We start from the raw sequence: 25,508 nt of genomic DNA on the forward strand, positions 1-25,508 counted from the left end.
AAATATTTAATTTACAAAAAATTCCGTAGAATTAACAGAATTATTTTGAAAGGTGGATGTTCACAAATTTAAAACCTAGATTATATATCAGGTTGGGGGGGGGGGATCTATTATTTTTTCTTAAACTTCAAGACTTTATTTAACATGTTACGGATTACTAATTTTGGTCAAATATGCACCGTTTTGTTCCATAATTTGTTGCCCATTTAAAGGTAGCTTCATAATGCCTCCCTTATAAAAGTCTCGGTACCTATTGGCGAAAAACTCTAGCAATCGATTTTCACACTCTTCTTTTGATGCCAATTTCTTATCACTAAGGAAGTTTTGCAATGCAAGAGAAATATGGTAATTTCCAGGTGCCATGTCCGGACCATATGGTAGATGCATCAAATCTTCCCAACCAAGCTCCAGGAATTTCTGGCGAGTTACTATAGACGTGAGTGGTTAAAATTTGTCCTGATGGAACACTTCACCTCTCCTGTGGACCAATTATGGCCGTTTCCGGTCAATCGCTAGCTTCAAACGGTCCAGTTGTTGACAGTGAAGATCCGAATTTAGTGTTTGCCCAGATGGAAGAAACTCTTTCCAGTCCCATTAAATGCAGAGCAAAAACTTTCTGGCTGTTAGTCCTGGTTTGGCCACCCTTTGAGCTGCTTCACCGCGCTTTGATTACGATAGTTTTTGCACAATGTTGTCGTATGTGACTTATTTCTCATTCGCAGTCACTATCCATTTAAGAAATGGGTCGATTTCATTAGGTTTGGCCAAGGCTTCGCAGATGGAAATTCGACCCATCGTGTTTTTGTGTGTGTGTGTGTGTTAATTGGTGTGGTACCTAAACGTCAAGCTTCTTTTTGAATCCAGGTTTGTGCAAATGGTTTAAATCTGTTTCATGGTCAATTTTTAGCTCTTTAAAGGTGCTACGACTGCTAGCATGCCGGTCAACTATGAACATTTCTGTGATTTATCGACATTTTCGACGACGAGCCAACCTGTGCGAGATGCATTTTACCTTCAAAAATACCTGAACGGAATCGACGAAACCAAAATTGCCCGTAATAGGCTAGGTGCGGGCTAGTATCGGGACCATAAACACCATTCACAATTTCAGTCACCTGGCTTGCATTTTCGCCTTTATCAAAGAAAATTGTAGTTGACTTCCATTTTTAACATCCTGTAACTTAAAATGGACCAAACAAACAAAAAACAGCAAAAGAAATTTTTTTTTAGTGCGAAATGTCGCCTTTTCAAAGAGTATAAACCTGAAATCTTGTTTGATCGACACTTTACGAGACATCGATCACTATAGCTCATCTACAGAAAAAATAATGGAATTCTTTTCCCCCAACCTTATATTTTAAAGTTCCTATAAAAAATATCTGAAAAAAACCCCCACCAAATACGAAACTATTTTTACACATACACATCAGCATTTCGTATATTTTATGTTACTGCAAGGCACAGGAATGAACAACAATAAAAAACCAAGAAATTCAGACAAAAAATAAATATTTTTATAAATTCCTTAATCTATTTGGTTGCTATATTCATTGATTAAATTTTACATAATATTTAAACAGTATTAAATTTCCTGATTTCTAAAAAGATTTGAGGTTACATTGTAAACAATTAGCTATACACTTCATCTGAGTTATTGTACTATTAGTAATGTGGATGCCAAATCTGCATGAATCACCCCTATATACAAAGTAGATCTTTGAAAGACTGATTAAGAAAAAAAGGACTAAAAATTTTAATCTATCATTGTACTATCATGCTGCTCTTGTTTAATATTCCTAAAATGCAGGAGTATTTATAAGCTTTTGAATGCATATACCTACGGTCACGTTAAAATGATCTCAAAAGACATTTGCAAAACACTTCTTCTTTAAAACAATTCAGAACAGCAAAAGTACCCAACAAACATTGGCTTTGAAAATCAACATTTATATCATTACACTAGTATATTTAGTTTCAGGCTATTTCATAATATTTCTCAAAAAATATTTTACTTAGTTCGCTATACAATTGAAAGCTATTGTTTACCTTAGTAATTCAGCTTCATTGGGAAGGCAAACAGAACAGTCCACAGCCACTGGAACAACAACAGAAGCAGATTTAACAACAGGCAAATATTGTTCTGGGATAATAGCAACTGGGACTGTAAAACCTGTTATAGAAGAGAAAGTATTATTTAGTTTGCATAAAATAAATAAAAATTATAACATAAATGAAGAACGATGAATGATTTATAATAATTAAATTATGGGAAATCTGGACATCTGAAGATAAAAAAAAATGGAGGGAGGGGACAGAAGTACAATCTAATTGCACTTCTGCTTTTCAGAAGAGAAAAGCCACAGGCTTGTTGAATAACTTACTTGTAATTCTCTTCAAAGATTCAATAGTTTTATTTCAATTTAATTCAACAGTTTAAATAAACGCGAAAAATTTCCTCTTCCATAAAAAGATTAAAAAATCAGATTCTAACTTCCTTTTCTTTGTGTCATTGGCAGAAATTTTCAAATCCTCTGTCCCTCCAAAAATAAACGATATTTTAAATGGGCTGATGTTGATGCTATTTGCAATTTTTCAGTAATGTGTACTGCTTTTATTTCTGCAAGCCTTCAATATATTAACATTGAAATTTCACAATGAATTAAACATACATTTTCTCAGGAAACTGTAAAAAAGTTGAAACAGGAAACGAGTGGATTTTCCACACAGCTTAACCATTTCGCTAAACTGAGAGAAAAATATTTACGCTAATCTCTGGACTCATTGGCATAACACCATTCACATAATTCGGCAAAGCTAAAAACTTTTTTTTCTCCCTCAGATAGAAAAATAAGTTCCTGAATTTTTTAAAAGCCCTTTTAAAGCAGTTTTCACGGATTTTTAATGACATTACACAACATATTAACTATACCAAAGACGATTTTCATAACCACCGCTAACAAATCTTTATGTACTGTTGTAGAAATACAAATCCCCTTCTCAAGAGGCTATTCGTTAGCTCAGAGCATTCGTTGTTTTTTGCTTGAAATGAGTAATAGTAATGTATCTCTCATAAAAAAAATCCATCTGAATATATTTCAAATAATAGCAGACAAACCTATTTTTCGTCGAAGAGTAACTAACCTCTGACAAAGAAAAGAAATATACAAGAAAAAATAAAATTGCTTCTGTCAAGGCAATGAAATCGGAAGGAGATTTGAATGGGAGTGAAGAAATCGTGATCAACACTAAACGCGGGTCTGTTCGGACTGCGATTTCAGAGCCTCTAAATTCAAAGGAAGAAACAGGACGCATTAGGCTTCAAATCAATCAATAAATTCTGTGCGCAGAGGACTTTCATGGACTGCGTCTGATAAATTCGTACCAATCTGATTTTTTCTCTTTTTTTTTTTTTTTTTTTTTTTTTTCTTCTTATTAGAATTTTAAATTTTTTTTTTCTCCTTTCCGTTGATCATCGAGCTCTCAGAGCGAAAAATTATGACAAGAGAATCGAACTCTCAAAGTGGAAAAATAAAGAAATTCGATTAAAAAAAGAAGAAAATTAAACTTAAAAGATAATAATTTCAGAGGTGCTGCAGTTCTATAGCTCTAGTGGATCAGCCACTACTGGACTCATCTAGGTTCATTCAAGCTTTGATTCATCCTAACAAAAAATAAAATTAAAAATATAAATGTAATAAAGTCTATTAAAACATTTTGTACATAAAATGTTCATAAGAAATAGTTTATATATATTTATTTGCCCAATTAAAAAAATTTAAAGAACACCCTTTTATTTTAAATCATGAATAGATTTCTCTAGGAAAAATCGTAAGATTAACAAATTTTGGCTACTATACCATGAAAACAAAAGGAGCTATCTGAGATTATGTATTTGAAAGTTGTCTACCTATTTAAATACTTAAGCTCCCTGTTTATCCGAACGTTGGTAAAAATATTTTCTAATCTTTGCAAAACTTTAAATGCATCCTTAAAGTTATAATTTTGATGTTACAATCAATTACTTCTTCATGCATGGCAAAGCATTACAGATTTGAAATTTTCTAAAGGCATTTTGATTCCTAATTAGAAAAAGAAAACCAAGAGCACTAAAAGTTTTATTCACATATTTCTTTTTTGAGTGTGAATTGTCTTTATGCTTAAAGTCCTAAAGTTTATATTTAAGTTCTGTTGTGTGAGGCAAAGAAGTAAGCTAAAATAGATTTTTGTTGTTTTATGACATATTGATATTAGTGTTAAGACTAACTGCTTGTGAATAAAGAGATTACTAATTTTTAAAGTAATCTTTTTCTTGCTTCATTTTAGTGTTTCCATATCAGTGCATGGTGTTTCTTTTATCCTTGCTCAGTATTCATTTATTAAAATACTAATAAAACAATACACACCTTGTTTTATAAGCATTTAAATAATGACATTGCTTTTCCCTTATTGATAAATGCAAAAAAGATTTCATCCGTGTTTTACAGGCAACTTCAGTGTTTCATACAAGTTCCCTTTAATTGCGAAAATTTTCCTAATACAGATATATAAATATTACGAATATAGAACACTAATCGCAGAACATAACTTTAAATACTCATTCATATGTTTATATATCTTTAATTTTCATCATCATGTTTTTTTTTTAATAGTTAAGCTAGATTCACCATGCATTTTGCTGCTTCAGTTATGAAAAGAAATTTGAAATAATATGAAATTATACTAATTATAGGTACAGAAATAATTATATTATATACATAATTATTGGAATAATCATTAAATAGGATGTTTTTAAAAAATAGCTGGCTAAATAATCGAAAACTTATATAGAAACATTTTTGATTTAATGCAATTAAATGCATTTAATTATATCGGTTCAAAATAAAAAGAAAGAATCAACTAAATACAATAATTGGAGTAATAAAATTGATAAATAAGAACTAAAAATCGTGGAAATACATCTAAATGTAGTTTACCAATAAACACAACATTATACTTTGGAATCCAAGAATAGGTATGTTTAATTTGTCATTAATTTTTAACAGTTTAAACTTTATTTCATCAAGATGTAAGAACAACGATATAATTCGCAGAATTCTCGATTTTTCAGTGAAATGAGATCGAATGAAAAATAACCATAATTATTTAGAAATTTAAAATCTACTTAAAATAAATAATAATAATAATAATAATAATAATAATGAATTCCGTTCGAAATTTTATGCCTTATTTAATAATAAATATTTCTGTATAAAAAACTGTCACAAATCTCTTTTCCTAAAAAGTTTACCCATTTTGTCATTCAAGAAATTTGGAATTCATTATTCTTAGATTTGATCCTCTTTGGTGCCTCAATAAAATGCAAAGTAAGGAATGCATGATTTTATACTAACAAAAAAAAGAAATAATATGAAATGTTAATCAAAATTTCGTCAATAATTAAAATTATTTTAAACTGTTCGTTTTTCGTGAGTGTTTGGATTCAATATAAGCATTTTAAATAATATTTAAAAATGATAAAACCAAGCATTTAAAAATAATAAAACCAAATGCATAACCTAATGATATTTTAATGATTGAAATTAATTTCGTTTATGTTAATATACAATGTTGTTTACAAATAAGGCATATTTGTTTGGTCTACTTATCAGCATATTCTAAAATTACATAGTTACAATTCTGCAAAGATTTTACGAGGGTGACTGATTCTAATTGTTCGTTTGATTTTTGATATTCTGTGAGTGACATTTTTTGGCCTGACAAGTAGAGCCATACCAATTATTGATTTTTCGATATCAGACCATGAAGGATGGTTCATGATGCATCGCAATTAAGTAAATAGATACACAAAATTAATTTTTGGTTTCGTTTCGATTAGTGTTGATTTTTGTTGCTCTCCATTTTAGTTCATAATTTTCGTTAACATTTCTATAAATACTGCAATATTTTAATATATAAAATTGTTATAAATAATGCTTGTTTTAAGCATGTATTTTGAAACACATTGTCTTTTGTTCCCTAAATTGAAGTACACTAAAAAAATATTTTTATTTAAATATAATAAAAGAATTATCTTTTATTTTAATATATTTACAATTCAAGCAAATTTTTTTATGATTTATTTATTTTAAATAACCGAAGTATCTTCCAGAAATAATGGTAATGCAGTTTTGTAATAATTTTCTATACCTTTAAGAATTATTATTTAATTTTCAATATAATTTACAGCAATTATCTAATTAATTAAGATATCATGGTCCAACTAGAATAATAATTTTATTGTCATTAAAAACACACTTATTTCAATTTGAAATTCACTGCAGATATGCTTAACTAATTATTCAAACATTATCATTATTTCCCAAGCATTTTTCTTTTCACTCTTTTTATGCGAGTTTTTATAAGTCTAAATTTTGTAATGCATTTCAAAAATTTTCTTAGGTACATACATTGTAAAACACAAAACTAAATTCGTTATAAAATTAGATTTAAACGAAAATCCAACCTTCTTTTTTTATTATTATTATTTTATTTTTTCGAAAAAAACTTGTTCTAAAGACTTTATTTCAAAAAAGTCTTAATTTACTAAAATTTTTACTGCCAAAAATGGAATTTTATTTATCTTTGTATTATTTGTATTTAATTCGCATGTTTATCTGTAGTATGTGCTTCTATATTTTTAAAAATGCATAATTTTTCGAGTTTTATATCTAAACAATGTTCTTTCCCAATTTCTTAATACATTTTTACTAGAACATTTAATTTTATATTTAAGATTATTTTTAATGATAGAACGGTTCACAGCTATGTAAATTTTTATGCTCATCGAACTTGCTCGATTGCTCCGTGCTGTTCCTTCTTGATCGAACTTCCAATAACTATCAAACTTTCATGACTATCAACAAGCAGTCCTGGCAATATTTACGACCGGATTTCATGATATTGTTTTGTATATCAATAGAAAATATGTTTTTTCTACGACCTTCTTAATCCACAAACTTTCCTGTAGAATGCGCTTTTGTATTTCTAAAAATGTATAATTTTTCTAGTTTTGTATCTTTAAAAATTTTCTTTTCCAATTTTATAATATATTTCTTATGAAACTGTTTCATTTTGTATTTAAGTTAAAGATGAATGTTAATGGAAAATGTTTACCATTCCGATTTATTTCAGTTAATATTATGAGAATTTATTTTGTGTTTTTCTTCCAAATTTTCAAGCAATTTAAAAATATTTTCTTTTCTTCCCCTCTTTTATTCATTTACTTTTTTCATTTTCAAATATTCAATACTTTCGATTGATTTTAATAAACCACGCATTTCGCCGACTTAAATTTTTTGAAGGACAGGATTTTAAGATTCAGACACACAGTGTTTTGAGTGTTGGCTATTTTTTTTTTCACTCTGTTTATATTAATGATAATATATAATGGCGTATTTTTCTTTTATTTGACCATGCGGTTTCATAACTGAATGAAAATCTTTTTCTAAAATTTTTAATGCATTACATCATTTTTTGATAAATAAACTTGAATGCCACAATATTTGTTATTCGTGTTTTAGTTGTTTCGGGATTACTATTTTTTGTCTCTTTTTGATTTTAGAAACAGTGAATTATGTGAATGACTCTTTAATATTAATTAGCTAATTTATCCATTGTTAAAATTCTAGAGTATGTTTAAATTAAATCTGTCAGCAATACCTTTAAAAAAGAGAATAAAAATTTATGTCATTCATATGCAGAATTAATTTTTGAAGACAGGCTTACATTTCAAATTTGTGTTTCATTAAAACAGGTACTAATTTTACCTGTCAAAGGCATCATTATGTAGTTTTTTTTCTTTCGTCCCCTCCCCCCTTAAGAATGAAATTTACGTTTTTTCAAATTAGCAGTAAAGAAGGAAAAAATTTTCAAATTATTATATTATTCAAAAAACGGAATGTAATAAATTGTAAATTGCAGACATTGCTGTGACAAGGTAAATTAACACAATTATTTTTAATTGTGTTGATTGAAGAAAAACGATTCTCATTAAATAAAATAAAAGATTTTTATTTGCAGTCGCTCTGATTATTCAGTATGCTAAAGTCTCTATTTATAATTTATAAAATCAATAAATAAATAGTGAAATCAGGATATATTGAGAAACATCGATATATGTTGGATATATGTATCGTGATGATGAAGTTCGGTCATCGCCCAGCCCTACTGACAAGTAAAAATTCTAATTAATGTAAAAGACAGAGATACTCCACCAGATTAAAGTGCAGTGATTACTAATAAAAAAATATTATGGCACTTCAGAGCACTTTTTATGTTGATTTTATGTTTTGTCACCATCAAACACTTTATATATTCTTAAATAACAACAATGTGTAAAATAATATTTCATACTAAAAATGTATGATCAATAGTATTTGAATCTCAAATTAAAAGAAAAAAGATGAAGACAATTTGAAATTTGAGGATGCAACTCTAAATGCCCCCTTCTAAAGAAACTACAAAAAAATCTATTCATAAGAATTAACTAAAATTTTGCACGGCTTCGGTCATTGATCTAACTTTTGTTTCTGGCAACTCAACAATTTTTAGTTCTAACTTTCATAAAATACAATGCATGTTAAAAAAATGTTTTTACATGATAAATGTCTTTAAAATGTAATTATTTTATATTGCCATAATAAATAGATTTCAGGTTCATAATTATATTATTTTTCAAGATGCGAATAAAAGTTCTAATTCATATTTTAACAGAGGACTGAAATTTTATTAGAGAATCAAAGTCATAATTTCTAAATGAATAGATCTAGAATAGTGAAATCTGGTGTTCACAAATAACTTTTGACATATTGTTGAAATTTGATATGGAAAATGGGGTTGCCGTAAGACATTTTCCTCTTATTTCATTATATAGCTGGACGCTTATGAAAGTTTTAATTCTAAAATATTTAAGAGGACATTAATTCCTTTTATATGACTATGATGAATGATGCTGGAATAAAGCTGAGTGTCTAGTTTTCTTAGTTTTTGCTTTGCTTATATACTAGCATAAAAAAAAAACATGTATATAAATCTAAATTTAAAAAATTACACAAGGCCATGAATTGATTTTATTTTATATTTTAATACTACGAATGTTTTAGCAAGGATTTTTTATAGTTAGAATTTTCAAAAATTTTCATCAGTCCAATCAGATAGTTCAAAAAGATATAGGGTCCATACAACACGCTTAAAAAATTTTAAAACAGGAAAACAACAACAAAAAAATAAAAAAATATACAAACCTGATGCATTTGTTGCATAAAAAGATGGAGCTAAAGAAGCAGATGGCAAAGGATGACGCACAGCCGAAGTGGGACTAGTAAGTTCTCCCATATGAGAGACAGCATTCACTTGAATTGGAGCTGGCCCACGTATTAAGCTTTTAGAACATCTAGATATTGGACCATACTTAGAAACTAAAGGTGGGTCAAAAGGAATAAACTCATCTTTTTCTGATGGACAAAATAGAGCACAGTTGGAGAAATCCCTGAAATAAAAAATAAAAAAATTACAGTGACAAATTAAGAAATCTATTGAATTTTATCATGAAAAAGCTGCAAATCAAATCAAATAAGAATAGTAAAAGAGAAAAGAGAGAGAGAGAGAGAGAGAGAGACAGAAAGCTTTTTTTTTGTCTGTTTTTGTTTTTTGTTTGCAAATATAGCTCTTCAGCTGATTTAAAACAATCTGGCTAAAAAGAAAGCAAATAGACTTCAATTTTAAAAAAATATTTTCATTTGAGTTCAAGTCATGTGCAAATTATGCTGTAGTTTCTCATCCAAAATGGATCAATATTCCATCATGATGGAACACATACGTTATTTGATAACAATCTTGTCATCTAAATAAATCTGGTAGTAATATCCTTTATAAGTATTCAATGATGATTCTTGCTCAACAGTTGACTAAGAAGCATTGTTACTATCCATGTGGATTTATTTTCATTCATAACTGCTCAAAGTGCAAATATACCATTACATGCAAAGATGCATTCATCATCGAAAAGTGTTCAATGCATCGAGAAATTCAACATTTGCTGCACAACCTAGATAACAAACATTACACTCTGTGGTAGGATCCAGAGCATAAAGTACATGCAAAATACTAATCCATTATACTCCGTGCTTGAAAATGTTGAACATGAATCGAATGTAATATTTCATTCTTCAGCACCTGCCATGTCATGAAGTCAAATACACCAAGAAGACTTGTGTGAATGCACTTGACTTATCTGCCATCAATTCTAAATGCCAGTTCTATTACTGCCATTCTTACGCACGGCCAGAAAGAAAGATGGCTGCAGGCAACTGCTCATAAATATGAACTGATATTTTGGGGTAAAATAATCACTCTCAATATAGACCCAACTCCCTCTTTTTTCTTTGTTATTATTGTTTGCATTTGCAGAAATGCATATCGTTATTACTAAACCACTGTATTAAAATAATAATTAACAGTTGCACACTTCTAGAGCTTCATAAGACTGGCTTTTATTATTTATCATGACACACATTTGTTGACAGCTTCTTCCTACATGAAGTATGCACACATAAGAAAGGACACACAAGTGTGTGTGCTCTTATCAATAACTTAAAATAAGAATGATGCTATAATGTTAGTGATAGATATTTCCAAACAAGTTAGATCTCTTACATTTCATTTCAGACCATGCATCCTATTAATCAATTTGTTCTGGATATCTACAATCTTTTATATTTTTTCTATCCGGTATAAAAATTCTCTCCAAATAAGCATTAATCATACTTCATATAAACAGAACCAACCATGAAAGAGCAATTTTAAAATCACTAACAAATTGATAAATTTAATCTGCACTTCTAAGCATCTAAAATGTGACAACAGGAAAATTCACAGAAGACTTGGAAATAAATAATAAGCAGTGAGTATAGTTATTTAATTTGCTAACTAGAAAAATTGCAAGGTATAAAAGTAGTGTCAGTCAAACACTTGCAATTCAAAAAATCTTTTTAAATAAGTAAAAGTTAGGATCAAGTAAAAATACCGCTCTTTTATGTTCAACTTCAATACTTTTTTTTACATTTATTCCACTGCTATAAACAGCACCCTAAACAGAGAGCAGACAACAGCTTTTGGAGATTTAGCTTCTAATCTATCAATAGATATTTATTAGTAACACGAAAACTAAATCTGCAAAACAGAATATTTATTTCTTCTGCAACATTCTGTTAGCTTAACAAATCAAATATCACAAGAAATGGTTAAAAATAAAAGTTCGAATTTTCACCATTATATAACCACCTTATTGTATTTAAAAATAAAGCTCTTAAATTTAATTCTTAATTCTATTCCAGAACACCTTAAAAATTACATACCAATAAGGAACAAATAATTATATGAAAATTAATAAATCCGGATAAAAATCAACCCTGAAATATTAATTGGCAATCAGAGTTCAAAGAGTTTCCTTTTCCTGACACACCAAAATTCAACATGTCTTTAATCAATATTTTCAAGAATATCAAATATTACCAGTCTAGTTATATTTACATTCTATTCTGAAGAAATTTTGCAATTATTTAACCTCCATAGTGTGCAGAATCTCTCAGATCGCTTAGATATACTCTGCATTCGCTCCTACAATCAAATGAAGACTTTTTTTACCTATCTTCATGGATTTTTAAGGAGTTGGGACTAATAAATTTTCGCTATCATTCGTTCTCCTTGAAGCACTTAAAAACGAGACTACGATTAGATGAATATCCACGGCTAAAATCGCAACTTTAAAAAAAAAAAAAAAAAAAAAAAAAAAAACAATTTGCATATTTTATATAGTATATTGTTGAAATCCTTTTACATAAAATTAATTTGACTAAAATTTATTTATATAAAAACCGGGATAATGGACACTACTACATCAACATTAATTATATATATATAACTTTACAATATGAAAAGGGAAAAGTCAATTGTATTGACAAAACGCATCCTACAATGATACAAAAAAAAAAAAAAAATGCCAATAATGAAAAGTGTCATTGGAATAAATGGGAAACAGCCCAGAAAAGCCTCATGGGATTAAATAGCCAAAATTGTACTTATTGCAAATGAAAACAAAAATAAACACCATCGAGACTTTTATTCGTTTATTTGCTAGTTGGTTAGCTCATTACTGCTAGAGAATGACAAAAAAATTTAAACCAAATTATTGGCTTGCCAATTACATACCTTCGAGTTTGAAAAGGTCGTTACTTGAATATGATTTTCTGTTCTTATAAGAACATGCTCGTTCGAAAGTTATGCTCACCTTATCACTAAACACTAAACAAAGAAAACCGATGAAATTTACATATCATTTGTAAAATGCTGATTTATATGTAGAACAATTATATAAAATTCAAAAACTTATTACTAGAATATAATCACTGAAAACTATGTATCTAATTAAGAATTATCATATTTAATTTCATATTTCTTATTTATTTTTGAATATATATTACAAGAATAAAAATCAAACGCTAATAATTTGTGATTATGTAAACCTTTTCAAAGGTGGTGGTCGCAAAAGAGGACATCAATTTAAAAATTTTCTATAAAAAATACTATTGGCTTTGAAATCCCAAAAATAGATGAAATAATAGCATTTAGTCTCCTTTCTAAAAAATAGATGGCAGCATGAGCAGTTTTATGGCATTAATTTTACGTTAAAAATATCCCGCTTTTTTGCCTCAAATTTTGGATTTTTTCCCTCCATTTCTTAAATAATGAAATTTTATCAATTTCAATTACCCTTTTTCTTACAATATCCATGAAGTTTTAAATTATAATTTTTGTTTAATCTTCAAATTAATTTAAATTAAGTACGAAACAAATTGGCTGATTCCGTCTAGGGCGTATGTTTATTCGTTCACCTCTCTTCGTGTGAAAGGTGTAATTTGATATTTTGCAAAGGGTATGATGCTGATTCTGTGTTCAAGGGGGAGTTTTATTAATTTATCTTCGGATTCGACAATAAGAAATCCATGTTTGAAGCCATAAAATCTTTCACATTTAAGATTTGCCTTTTTCTCTAGACTGTTACTTATGCTTCACCATCTTGTTCTGCTTATTTATTTTTGCTGACTGTTTCTGTAAGTATTTTTATATAGCCATAATTTTTCATTTAAACTTTTTTTTTCATAAATATTATTATTGCATTCAGCATGTAGAAATTATACAGCGAAAGACATAAACGATTTTAATGACATAAAAAAAATGTTCGCCAAGTGTCGCCCTCGAAAGTATTCGCTGTTCAGTTTCAAAAAAATGTGCACAAAACACGAACAATGAGCATTAAAATTCCATTATGTCTTAGACGAAAAGATACTTCCACATGCTTTCATGCCAAAATATAAGATATTTTTAATTTTGTTTTTATTTGACACTTTTACTTTATTAATTAATAAAATTAACACTTATTTAATAAAATATAATTGCAAATACTTATTTTTAGCATTTTAATGGGATAATTTATATTCTTCGTTGAATTAAATTATAATTAGTTTTTATAATTTGCATCAAATTGTAATAGTTATTTTTTTTTTTTTTATTATTTGTAAGATTTAGTTTATAATTCTTGTAGTATATATATTTTATATATTTATACTTTATATGTTTCAAATTACCTCGAAAATGAATAAAAATGTCTATAAACCTAAAATATTCACAATTACTGCTGTTGTCATAAGAAATTTACGCAATTATTTCAAAAGATTTTCAGAGTTTTTTTTTTTTTTTTTTTCGAGAGATACTCAGAGATTGCTCAAGACGGTCAGAGTCCTCGTTTGAGGACACCCCCCCCCCCTGCGAAAGGAGGCAAGTAAAAAAAAATTTGGGCTGCAAAATCCATGTGTATACAACCTATTAATCACACTGGTTGTGTTTTTTCATTATATTTCAAAAATTTTAATGACCCGCCCTGGAAACCCTATATAACTGAACTTAAATCAGTGTAACTAATCATTCGAATCACAGCTTACGATTTAAATAAGGTGGTCATAAAAAGAAAACTTCCCCAATATAAATACCCATTAACTAATCAGAAAGAAACTTCAGATATTGTTATTTGAAGATATGCACTCAAGATTGTGATGATTTAAAACTATGGAGTTCTTTCATGGTTATGGTTACACTGAAAAAATTTCAAAATTTTCGGACGGCAACACATTTTTTTTTTTTTTTTTTTTTCCTTTTCATGGTTAACTTGATCAGTGTATAGAAAAGCCATAAATGGCTTTAGAACGATAAAAGTATAGCAAAAATTAGCGGCGGAAAACATTAGAAATGTTGAATATACAAAAGAAAATTTATTTATAAGAATGGCAGAGAAATATTTACATTTCCAACAATCCATTCTCTACGTCTTCTGTAGAAGCTATTGAATTTGCTTCACTACAAGATGAATTTAAAGAATTACTGTAATCACTGTTTGTGCAGTGTGTTGATGATCCATATGGAAATACATTTGCTGAAGTCCAAGGCGAATAGTAGGAAACTGTATTACCATCGTCCATCGTTTTCAATATACAATACTAAAAAAACAAAACAAAAAAAATATGATAAAAGATGATAACCATTATAATAAAATACGGACAATTTCGAAATTTACATAAACAATTGACTTAAGAAGTATCTAATTAAAAAAATGAATTTTAAATAAAAAATAAAAAGAAATAAAATCTAGCTTTGCTGATATTCTTTATGACAAATTGTGCTTGCACAAATCACACAAAAATGATGTTGCCAGTTAAAGAAATTAAAAATCAAAAGAATGGTTTTTTTTAAATTCCAAAAGATGTAGATGAATATAGGTCATCCATGCTTAATATACAGAAGCTAATTTTATACTTCTGTGAACAGCAGATACAAATCAGATAACTGTTTGTTCTGTCATTTATCGTTGGGCTATCTAATCAATACAACCTCATCCCTTTACCTTATTTAGAAGCCCAAGTACATGCAATATTTCTGTATGCTGGATATTTGGATCCTTTTCAAAGTTGCTAAAAATTGATTCTGTCATTACTCATTCTTCTGCCTTTGAAGAACTACCTCAATGGAGTCACTCATTACAGAGCAGACTCTTGAAAAATGGACAACTTAAGTGAATGAATCCCAAATAAGTACCTTATCCTATAATTATAAGGTATCCTTATCTTTATCCTAAATCCGATTATTATAAGTATCTTTTTCCTGATCCCAAATAAGTACCAGCTGAATAAAAAATGTCATTGTAAGAAAACTGAATTTTTAATTACAGTCTTTAAAAGCATTTGCAACAAGAAAAATCAAATGTACAGGAAACACACACAAACACACACCCACACAACAAAAAAAAAAACAGCGAGTATGGTGAGTCTTTTATAATGCAGGATAAGTTACTTTCATTTTGAAGTCGTAAAATTTGTTGCAATCGAAAATTCAATATTTGTTCGCCTGACATTTTGTGATAATTGTATCATTCTTGCAAATTTCTAACACTAATCTGAGACAACAGCTAAGAAATGTGACCTACATATGATCTTCTAACAGGTTGCATGTCATTTCATATTTAATTCAACTGTAAAATTCATTCTAGAGAAAATAAAGTTTTCTTCTAAGAAAAAATATGAGAAAAGTAGCATATCATTTAAAATTGATTTAACTTCTTAACATTTTTTTTTCTATGACTTACATCCAAAAATACACACAGAACACAAAATAAGACTAAAGAGAAATATGCATCCTAAAATATTCCTACAACATAGCTTTCAAAGCAGTTTTAGAAGTATTAAGTAAGATTTTATAATACTAGCCATCAGAGTACTAAATTTTAATTTAAAAAATTAAATATTTGATTAAAAAACAGAAATACATAAAATTACTTTTAAGAAGCAGTAAATCAGAAAAAAAACCTGGCAATAAAAGCAGCAATATGAATGCAGTGAAACACATGTTCATATTCAGGAAATGATGTTTAAGCTATATCATAAGCATCATTGCCATAACATATTAATTTTGCTAAACATTTGAGCAACAGCACAAATATGCATATGATTAACATTTTCCAGCTTCTTAAATTATTTTAAGCTGTACAATACAGTAATCACAGCAAATTATTAGAACAAATTAAACAGAAATAGGATTTTTCATAAATAATATTTTTTAAAGCAATCATAATTCTCAGGTTATAAAAGAATTAACATACTGATGTTGCAACATCCGTGGGTAAAATATTGCCATTTATTGTGGGATCAGGACCAGAAGCATTTGAAAGTCTCACTTTATCCAACTGGGCTAACAGATGCTTCTTTCTTTGTTGAAGAGCTGCAAGGGTCTGACATTCCAGCTGCATAAAATAAGATTGAAAATGATAAAAGATTTGTAAATGAAAGATTATTTCATGGATAAACAATTTCAAAATAAAACATGTATCAAGAGCAAATTAAATTTGCTTAATTGACACAATTATATACTGTTTATATATCATAAGAATCTCTATTAAAGACTATTAATTTGAAACAAACCATCTCAAGAAAAGGAGAAAAAGAAATATGTCTGCAGTTTTCATCCTTCCATACAAAACAGTGTCAAATAGGTTTTAAGTATAGAAAGGACACAAATAATAATAACTTTTTTTTTTTTTTTTTTTTTTTTGCATCTGGATCTGATTTTTTAGTAAACTGTTTTTATAATATCCAAATATATTGAAATACAAAAATATGTGCTAAATACATAAATCAATCCCAGTTCTCTTTAAGCATTCACATCTTTAATTACTTAATATTCTCATTAAATGTCATAATAATGTTCAGATTATAGTTTCCAGTTATTAATATTTAATTCTGACAAGAAAAATGGTTAATGATTATTTTGTTTTGACTGTATAGTATCTTACATATTTTTTTTAAATGTATAGACATATTTTCCTTTTCAGCTGTGGTTGACCTGAAAACCAGTGCATAGGCAGACATCTAGAATTTTGATTCAGTTTTTGAGCTTAGCTATATGAAAATTGTAATCAACTGTAAATTAGTAATGCAAGTGAATGGGTATGTTCCTGTTGTAGTCATTTTATGTATGTATGATTAAATACAGTACTGAATCTAATGATAGATTCTATTATTTAAAGTTAAAAAACAGAAAATAGATTTTAAATTAACAGAATGGTGAATTTCCAATTAGGTTAAGAATGGTGCAATTGCAATTTCAACTTAGAATCATCAATAGAAGGCATTCATGCCTACAGACATACACTCACTATAACTTATCAAGATACACAGAACACTACTCAAACACCTTCATTTAAAGAAAAACGGTTTTCCAATTATAATTTCATTTCTTAAGGGGAAAAAAATCCCACAATTAACTTAAAAACAACTGTCTAATATATATAATTTCTTAAATAAGATAATATACCAATAAATATTCAAATACAACAGCTGTAGAAAGATTTCTGCTCATGACAAAAAAAGCAGCGGAGTAACTAGGACGGAGTGGACAAGACAAGTGTTTTGAATGTCATTACCATGGGGTGCAAAACAGAGGAATTAATTAGTTACATTTAACAGAAATGCATGTCTATTTAAACTCTTATATCCCAGAGTCTTAAAAATTAAAATGGTTCCAATCAAGTGTGAGAAATCATATCAGAAGTCATTCTTTTTTAAAAACATAGGAACCAACTATAAGACTTCATTTCTTAAAACAAAATAATAAATAGTTTTATGTTACAGAGATCTGACAGCTAAAACCTGTGAAAAGTAAAAATGGTCCTTTCCAGAGACTTATGTCTCAAAAGTGAGGAAAATATTTTCTTTAAAATGGAACATAACCAGGTGGTCTGAGGATTTTTCATTATAAAATTAGAAGTCAAATATTATAAGCTCCTTATTCATACTGAAAGAATATCGTCTTCATTTGGTTATGTACGGAAAAATCTGTTTTTCCTACTTTCAAAAACAGTAAAGCGTGGAATGAAATACTATTACAAGCAAGGGTTTGTAAAGGGCCGATTACCAACTATTAACTTCTATGGATTAATGAGTAATGTATATCCTTTTTCTGAATATTTGCGGGCTTTTTTGAGATGATTAAATGATTAGTATACATTTTAGCCAAAATTTTTTACATACGAAATCAATGGAGCGCGAATTCGCTTTATATTGTTTCTAAAATATGGAAATTTTACATAAAAAAATTTTCATCGAATTTTTAATTTAAATCATTTTTTAGCTGGCTATAGTTATAATTTATCAAATTTTCTGGCCAAGTTTGACTAAATTTCATTAAAAATTTCCGAAATTATATCAAAATTTGTTTCCTAAATATTTTTATGATAAACCCTTATCCAATACATCTGAGATGAAAAAGCCGTTCTTGCTTAATTTTATAGCCATTTTATGTATTTATTGTTTGTTTGTCCATTGTGCATTGCAAAACCAACCAGATTTGACAAATATATTTTGGAGGATGGAATATACATCTTCAAACAACTGTTTTGAAACATTAAACAGAATTTAGTTAACTAAAAAGCAGGTAAAATTTCAGTTCCTTTCGGTGATATAATCGCATAAAAATATTTGTTCGCTATTTTAAAATTTCTAAAATTATTTTTTCCAAGATCTAAGAAACGGTTTTTTCAAATTGAAATCTATGTATTTCCTTATGTAGTCAGAAACTTTAAAAGTACTTTAGCAAAATATTCATAATTATTACCCAGAGGGAAAAACAAAACTTCAATGAAAATTCAGAAGATCCAGTAATTACCAGGAAATCGACACATCTAGTGGCCTATCTTTAAATATTCCATACACTGCTCTTAGAATAACATCTACTTTCTATTCAGTAGATTTATGTTGACACTGAAACATTCAATGGATTATGTGTAGTCCAGATCTAAAATTTTACAGTCATTTTCGTATGGAAGTTATTTTTTGATATATTTTTTAAATTTTAAAATTACATTTGGTTCATCCATACTAATTTATAAAAGTAACTGCAAGTCCAAACTTAATATAACTGCTTTGAAATTATCAAACAATTCTTGAGCAGTGGTATGCCTTAAAAATATTGAATTCCAATACTTAGTGGACACTATTGGTTGATTCGCACATTTTACAATAAGGTCCATTTGGTACTTTTGAGGAATGTGGCTCAAAATTTCATTAAAGCATATTACAAATTATTTATTGTTTAAAGATTTTTTAAGAGATTGTTGAAAAAAAAACGGAACTAATCCATAACACATAATGTACAACATTTTTGCAAAATATAAAGTTTTTTAACTTTTTTTAATTTTATTTTTTTATTTATTTGGCTATTTCACTAACAATGAACATATGTGAAAACATTTCAGATATATTATCGAGCAGATATATAAAGCATATTTCCCATATATTAAAGCCAATTGTGACGCAAAAAGGGCTCATGCCCATAAAAGTTTAGCTTTAAATGATTGTTCTTCAACTAAGAAGTTCGAAATCGGGTTATATTTTTTTTCTGGTATCAAATTTGACAGTTTCGGACTTGGCATATCATCTTCTTCTGTATTCCTTTCAAATACAAAGTCCAATATCAATTATGACTTTTTTTTGAAATGGCAGGCAATAAATACTGTGTTTTCCTTTTTTGACATTTCTAAGTGCGCATGCTTTCCCATCTTACTTAACCTTATTATCTATTTACAAAGCAAGTAGTACACAGCCAATGGATTTTGCGGCATAACCCATGCAGCAAAATCAGGATTCATATTTTTATTCGTCCAATCTGTATTAAATACGGATTTTGAACAGCTCTACTTTCAGCTTCAACAGCTTGTTTTTCATTTTTTAAAGCCCACTCTGAATAAGCCCTAGGTTTCTCAAATAATAAACAATTTAATAAACTGAAATATAGTAGACTAATCATCACCGCACTGCTTCTGCAAATTGAATGGTGCTATTCCCGCCAGAATTCTATTTTCTTACGCAGTTATAGTAGTTTCTCGCATCATCATTAACTGCAATCGTGGAATCTCATGGAAGATCTCTGAAATCGAAATTAAGACTGATTTATACAGAAAAAAAGGGGACAGAATGAGTAAAATAGGGATGAGTATCCGCGATTACACGTTTGTTTCATTTTTAATGCTATGGCTACGGTCTTTTATTTTTACAATGTTCAGAAATCGACATTTTTTAAATGGGGGGGGGGCTCAGAAACTTGAAATTACTTGTATTTTCCAGGTTTTTGTAGAAATTTTCAAATTTTTCCTGATTTTTTAGATGATTTTTAAATTCTCTGTATTTTCTCGGTTCTCCAGGTGCTGTGGAAACCCTATGTAACTAGAGTAAATCAAACTAATAATAAAACAATCATCAGGATAAATTAAACATTCGCCACTTTAAAATCCAACAAATCGTTATAAAAGTCAGATATTTCTTTGCTAAGATCTTAACACTTACAGAAATTTCAGTTAATGGATACTATAGTTTCTTTTCCCCTACACGTGTTATTATGAGCATGCGATAATTTATATTTCAGAATTATATTTAGTATTCAATGCTTTTATTTTTTTTTTTCATGTAGAAAAATAATTTAGATGATTGTTGTGATTTTTTTTATGGAGATGTTTAGTTTTTATATTTCATAAGAAGCTAATTTCACTTAATTTTAGGATAAAAGTCTCAACAAAATTAGTTATGATTTACTTAAATATTTAGTTCGTTATTAAGAAATATTCTATCATTTAAATTTAAATTAAATTCATGCTTGACTAAATGATTCAATAATCCAATAATACAGGATTTAATCCTAATTACAAAAATTAAAATCCTCATCTTTTAGAAAGTCATCCTACCAAACGCTTTTTAAAGTCTTAAATCATTAACTACAAAATATTCAATACATTTTTATTTTGCTTAGTCATCAAAATGCAATTCAAATATTTTTATAAATTTTCTACAAATTATTTCAATTTCCAATTTATACCTTGTTGTATATCACAATTAATGTTTTTAGCAATTCTAAAATTAAATATAATCAAAAATAAATTAAACTCAGTTAATTTGATGAGTGAAGCAAGTGTTTGTCAAAGGCGGTTTGTAATACATAAATCATATAAAGAATTCAACAAGGTTTTATAAATAATTCTTTAAATTTAAAAGCAAATTCCAATTTTAACTCTGACATAAATTTTCAAGAGAAGCAGATATGCAGATTGCAGTTACAAAAAAAAAAGGTGGAGGAGGCATTGTTCTGGCAACTGGTCTGGACATCATTTTATGTAGGTATGCTTTGAACCATAAGATTGATACTGCAAAAAATTTTCAGAAGTGTGATGAAGAAGCGAACAAAAATAAAAATGAATAAAGTATAGGGCTAAATAAATGTAAAGCCACTACACATATTATTTAAATAGAAAAGCATGGTCATCACCGATGATAAGGCAGCTTAAGGAATGTTGAATTACACTGAATACACACACAAAAAAAATCTATATCAAGATAAAAAAAATTTCAATTAAGTTAAATGCTTTTTACCCAGTCACCCATTAATATAAATACAACATAAAATACTAAAAATAATATATAAATGAAATTGAGCAAAAATATTGAAAACAATTTTTTGTTTAGATTATTAAAATTTAATGCTTAAAATATTTCTGTAAGGTAGCAGGTCCTAATCTATGGCCTGCAGACAGTGTATTGGTAAGCTGCAGAATATTAAACCGCTTTCCGACGACCCGTGGCCTTACGGATTTGGTCATAAATCTGCCAACTGACCCATTGTTCAACCACCCCCGCCTGTGGACGTCGGTTCGGAACTTCCCGCTAATTCTCGGTAAAATGAACAGACATCAAAGAATCCTGGAAAACCACAAGAGAGGGAAAAGAGGGAGAATTGTTCCCGACTCGTGGTAGACACATGCGGAGAAACAAATTGATTGTACAGAGGGCCTTGAGGCTATAATTGTCCAATTTTAATCCAAATTGCCTCTCTCATGAGAGACAATATCAAAAATCTTTTTCACTTTTTACTGACTGCACTTTTTTAAAATTTAAAATCTTTATTGCTTTTTTTTTTTTTTTTTTTTGCATTGACAGCTAATAATAAAGTTTTATGCTTTATAAAAAATATTTTTAAACATTTAATTGAAATAACGCTTAATAGAAAAAGAAACAATAAATCACAAAAATACAACACCACAGATGTAATAATAAGACCTTTCTTTAGAAACATTTAAAGTTTATTACCTGATTTTTCACCGCTGACTTGGACTGTATTGATGGATCAAAATCTTTAGACTGAACAGCATTCATGTGACAAACAGACGGTAAACAAGAAATAGATGAAGAAAATGAAGTATCACAAGTAGAAAGACAAGGTGAACTTTGCACTGATGGTTGAGAAAGGCAATTACTACTCAAGTTTAAATTAGCTGCAGGTATGCCTGCTATGGCAGTTGGGATGACACTAAGAATAGTAGTTGATACTGTTTGATAAGATGGTTGCACTGGTAGAACTTGAGGCGATTTTTTTGTCAAAGGCTGAAAGGCAGGTGACTCTGGATTCAACATATGAGATGTTTGTATTGAAGAATGTGCATCTAGATGAGATGAAGGATCAGATAATGATCTATTGCCAACTGGGACACTGCATAAATGAGTGCTAGGAGAATTTTCAGATATTGCTTCTGTTTCACATGATGGTGCTAAAATATTGAATAAATGTCACAAGAGAAGTGAAAAACTAGTAACAGTTTCCATATATATGGAATATATATAAAAAATGAAAATTTTAAAAATGAATGTTTGTACACAAAGCAGCAAAAATGACAATACAATATCAGAAAAGCATCTATATTATATTTCTTAAAAAATCTAAAATAATACCTATAAAAGCGGGATCAACAGCTAAAATCAAATTTCTAAAAAATTGAATATTGACAATATGCGTAAGTTACTTTAGTCAAACACTATCTAAATTTGACATGTAGAGAATGGTACAAAATTAGCCATATATATTTTCACATAAAAGAGGGAACACAAAAACAAATTGCAATCATACAGATCTACAGAACTGAATTAACTCTTCTAAGCAAAGAGTTTAGATACAAAAATAAGACAAAGTATACAAAATTTAAAACTTGTATTCAAAAAATTTAACAAAACTCGATCAATCTGATAGTAGTTGCACACAATGATTAACATAAAAGGTAGGTTACATTCCAATCATACATATTAATATATGTCTAAAGGATGGCACATCATTAAACATTCACATGTTCAAATGTAATTACTTTTGCATAAAATTTACCAACAAATACAAGATACAAACAATCTGAAACTCAACAAATGTGTTTATGTATATGAATTTATAAATTCCTACAAACAGTAATTTATTAGTTAAATCTAATGGTTATACTAATTTAAGAGTTTTTCACTATTTACAAACTGATGTTCTTTTTAAAGTTCTGACAAAGAAACGTCTGGTTAAATAATCGTGAATGAATGCAATTTGTTTTCGTAATCCTTATTTCGTTTATATACAAGACTTTGAATCACAGTGGGAGGTTAGGGGATATATGCTAAGTACACCATTTTCAAGGCAGAAGCAAATTTTAGAAGAGCTCCACACTAATATTCCAACGAAGTATCCACTAAAAATGCATCCTATCAAGTAAAAGCAAGGGATTAAAGGGTTCTCTATCTCTTTTGTTTAATTAACCTTTTTATTATATCCCACATAAATAAATTCGGCGGTAGTTGAATGTTGGCATTGCTTAAGCACTGATCATATTTTACTTCCATAAAATTGAAATAATTTCACAAATAAGGAAACATAATATTTGATTACTTTCATTTGAATTAGGATAAATTTGAGTAATTCGAAAAAATAAAATGAGCTAAAAAAATGTGTTGATTATGCTTCAATGAAAAAAAAAAATTATATAACATTCTTCTGAAAAACGAAGTTTCAGTTTTATAAGTGACTATGCAACAATAATTCAATCTCACAATACCTGACATAGCAATGAGACAAACCACTACTTAATGCCTATTTACTAATACATAACAAAAATTAATTTTATACAAATTAGTGTAAATCTCTACTTAAAAGCAACGATAAGAACTACTTTAAAACTGGGACAGGGTTGCCACTCAAATCTGGGGGGAAAATTCCTATGTTTTCCCAATACGTATATAGAAAATACAATAGCACTCATGCACTAGTTATAATGCAATATGGTTATAACGTATGGAAAAAGCAACGAAAGAATAGCATATTAAAAGGTTTATATTTACACACAACAAAATTATCTTTATTTATCATCTAAAATTTAGCAAGGTAAATTTTATATATTAAGGGGAGAGGGACAAATTACCTATAATGCTCTTTAAATGTAAGTCACACTTAATAAAACACCCGAAAGAAATGAAACACAAAACATTTTTGCTATTATGATACAAATAATTTAATGTTTACTTAACAAAAAAAAACTAACAAAACACGATAACTTTTTAATTCATGTTTATCAATTCATATATTTCCGCATCAAGTTCTGCAACTTCAGCAGATTTTTCAACCATCAGCTTCATTATTTTCTTTTGCAACATTTTCATTTGCAATACTGAATTGCGTTTGTTGGACTTTTTCCATTCATTAACTTTCTTCTGCTTTTCTGAAGCTTCATAATACCTCGCACATGCTAATTTAGCATACTGAAGCAAATCTTTTGAAATCGAACATTAAAAAAAAAATAATAAATAAAAGTTTATGACATCATACACAGTTCTTAGAACTTCTCGAATTCATTGAGCAAAATCAGAATTGATTTTTTTAAATCCATCCAATTTGTACTGAATACAGATTTTGAACAGCTAATTGTCCTTTAAAAAAATCTCTAATCTATTTTGAATAATCTCGCACTTTCTCAAATAAATAAAGCATTCAATAAACTCATGTATAGTAAACTAAACAACACCGCGCTGCTACCATAGATTGAATGTTGCTATTCCCACCTGAGAAAAATATTCGATTATTTCATGTCGTTACAGAAGTCTCACGAATGTTTATCAGCTGCGATTTGGGAATCTCATGGACAAAGAACTGCCTCGCAAATCAAAACTAGATTGACCTAAATAGAATAAAAGGAAGAGAATAGAAAAAGGGGCGAGTTTCCGCATTACACGTTTATAAACGGTATTGCTTCGTTCTCGGAAGCAATGACTATGATCTTTTATTCTTGCAATCTTAAGAGATCGGCATTTTTTATATGGGAGAATAAAACCAAAAATACTTATTTTCGCCGTTGTTATGAAAATTTTCAAATTTCCCTAGATTTTCCAGTTTTATGAGCGATTTTTAAAATCCTTGTGTTTTCCAATGTCGTGGCAACCTTGTATGTGGTACAGAGAAATAAAAGTTTTTCTCAAAAAGGAAAAAAAGTACAATAAAATCTAATAGGAAAAAAACTATAACATAATTTT

At 28.5% G+C, this 25,508-nt stretch overlaps 1 protein-coding gene across 1 annotated transcript in view; it reads right to left on the minus strand.

Moving 5' to 3' along the window:
• The window catches only part of LOC129958271 (roquin-1-like), a 116,855-nt gene that overhangs the window by 43,257 nt on the left and 48,090 nt on the right, over positions 1 to 25,508 (minus strand). Inside the window, exons 11-15 of the mRNA XM_056070603.1 lie at positions 22,272 to 22,729; positions 16,244 to 16,384; positions 14,395 to 14,588; positions 9,282 to 9,526; positions 2,047 to 2,170 (exon numbers count right to left, since the gene is read on the minus strand). Of these exons, the coding sequence (XP_055926578.1) occupies positions 2,047 to 2,170; positions 9,282 to 9,526; positions 14,395 to 14,588; positions 16,244 to 16,384; positions 22,272 to 22,729 (1,162 nt within the window). The remainder of the gene's footprint in view (positions 1 to 2,046; positions 2,171 to 9,281; positions 9,527 to 14,394; positions 14,589 to 16,243; positions 16,385 to 22,271; positions 22,730 to 25,508) is intronic.

The sequence above is a fragment of the Argiope bruennichi genome, chromosome X1, assembly GCF_947563725.1.
Source record: "Argiope bruennichi chromosome X1, qqArgBrue1.1, whole genome shotgun sequence".
NCBI classification, from domain to species: domain Eukaryota; kingdom Metazoa; phylum Arthropoda; class Arachnida; order Araneae; family Araneidae; genus Argiope; species Argiope bruennichi.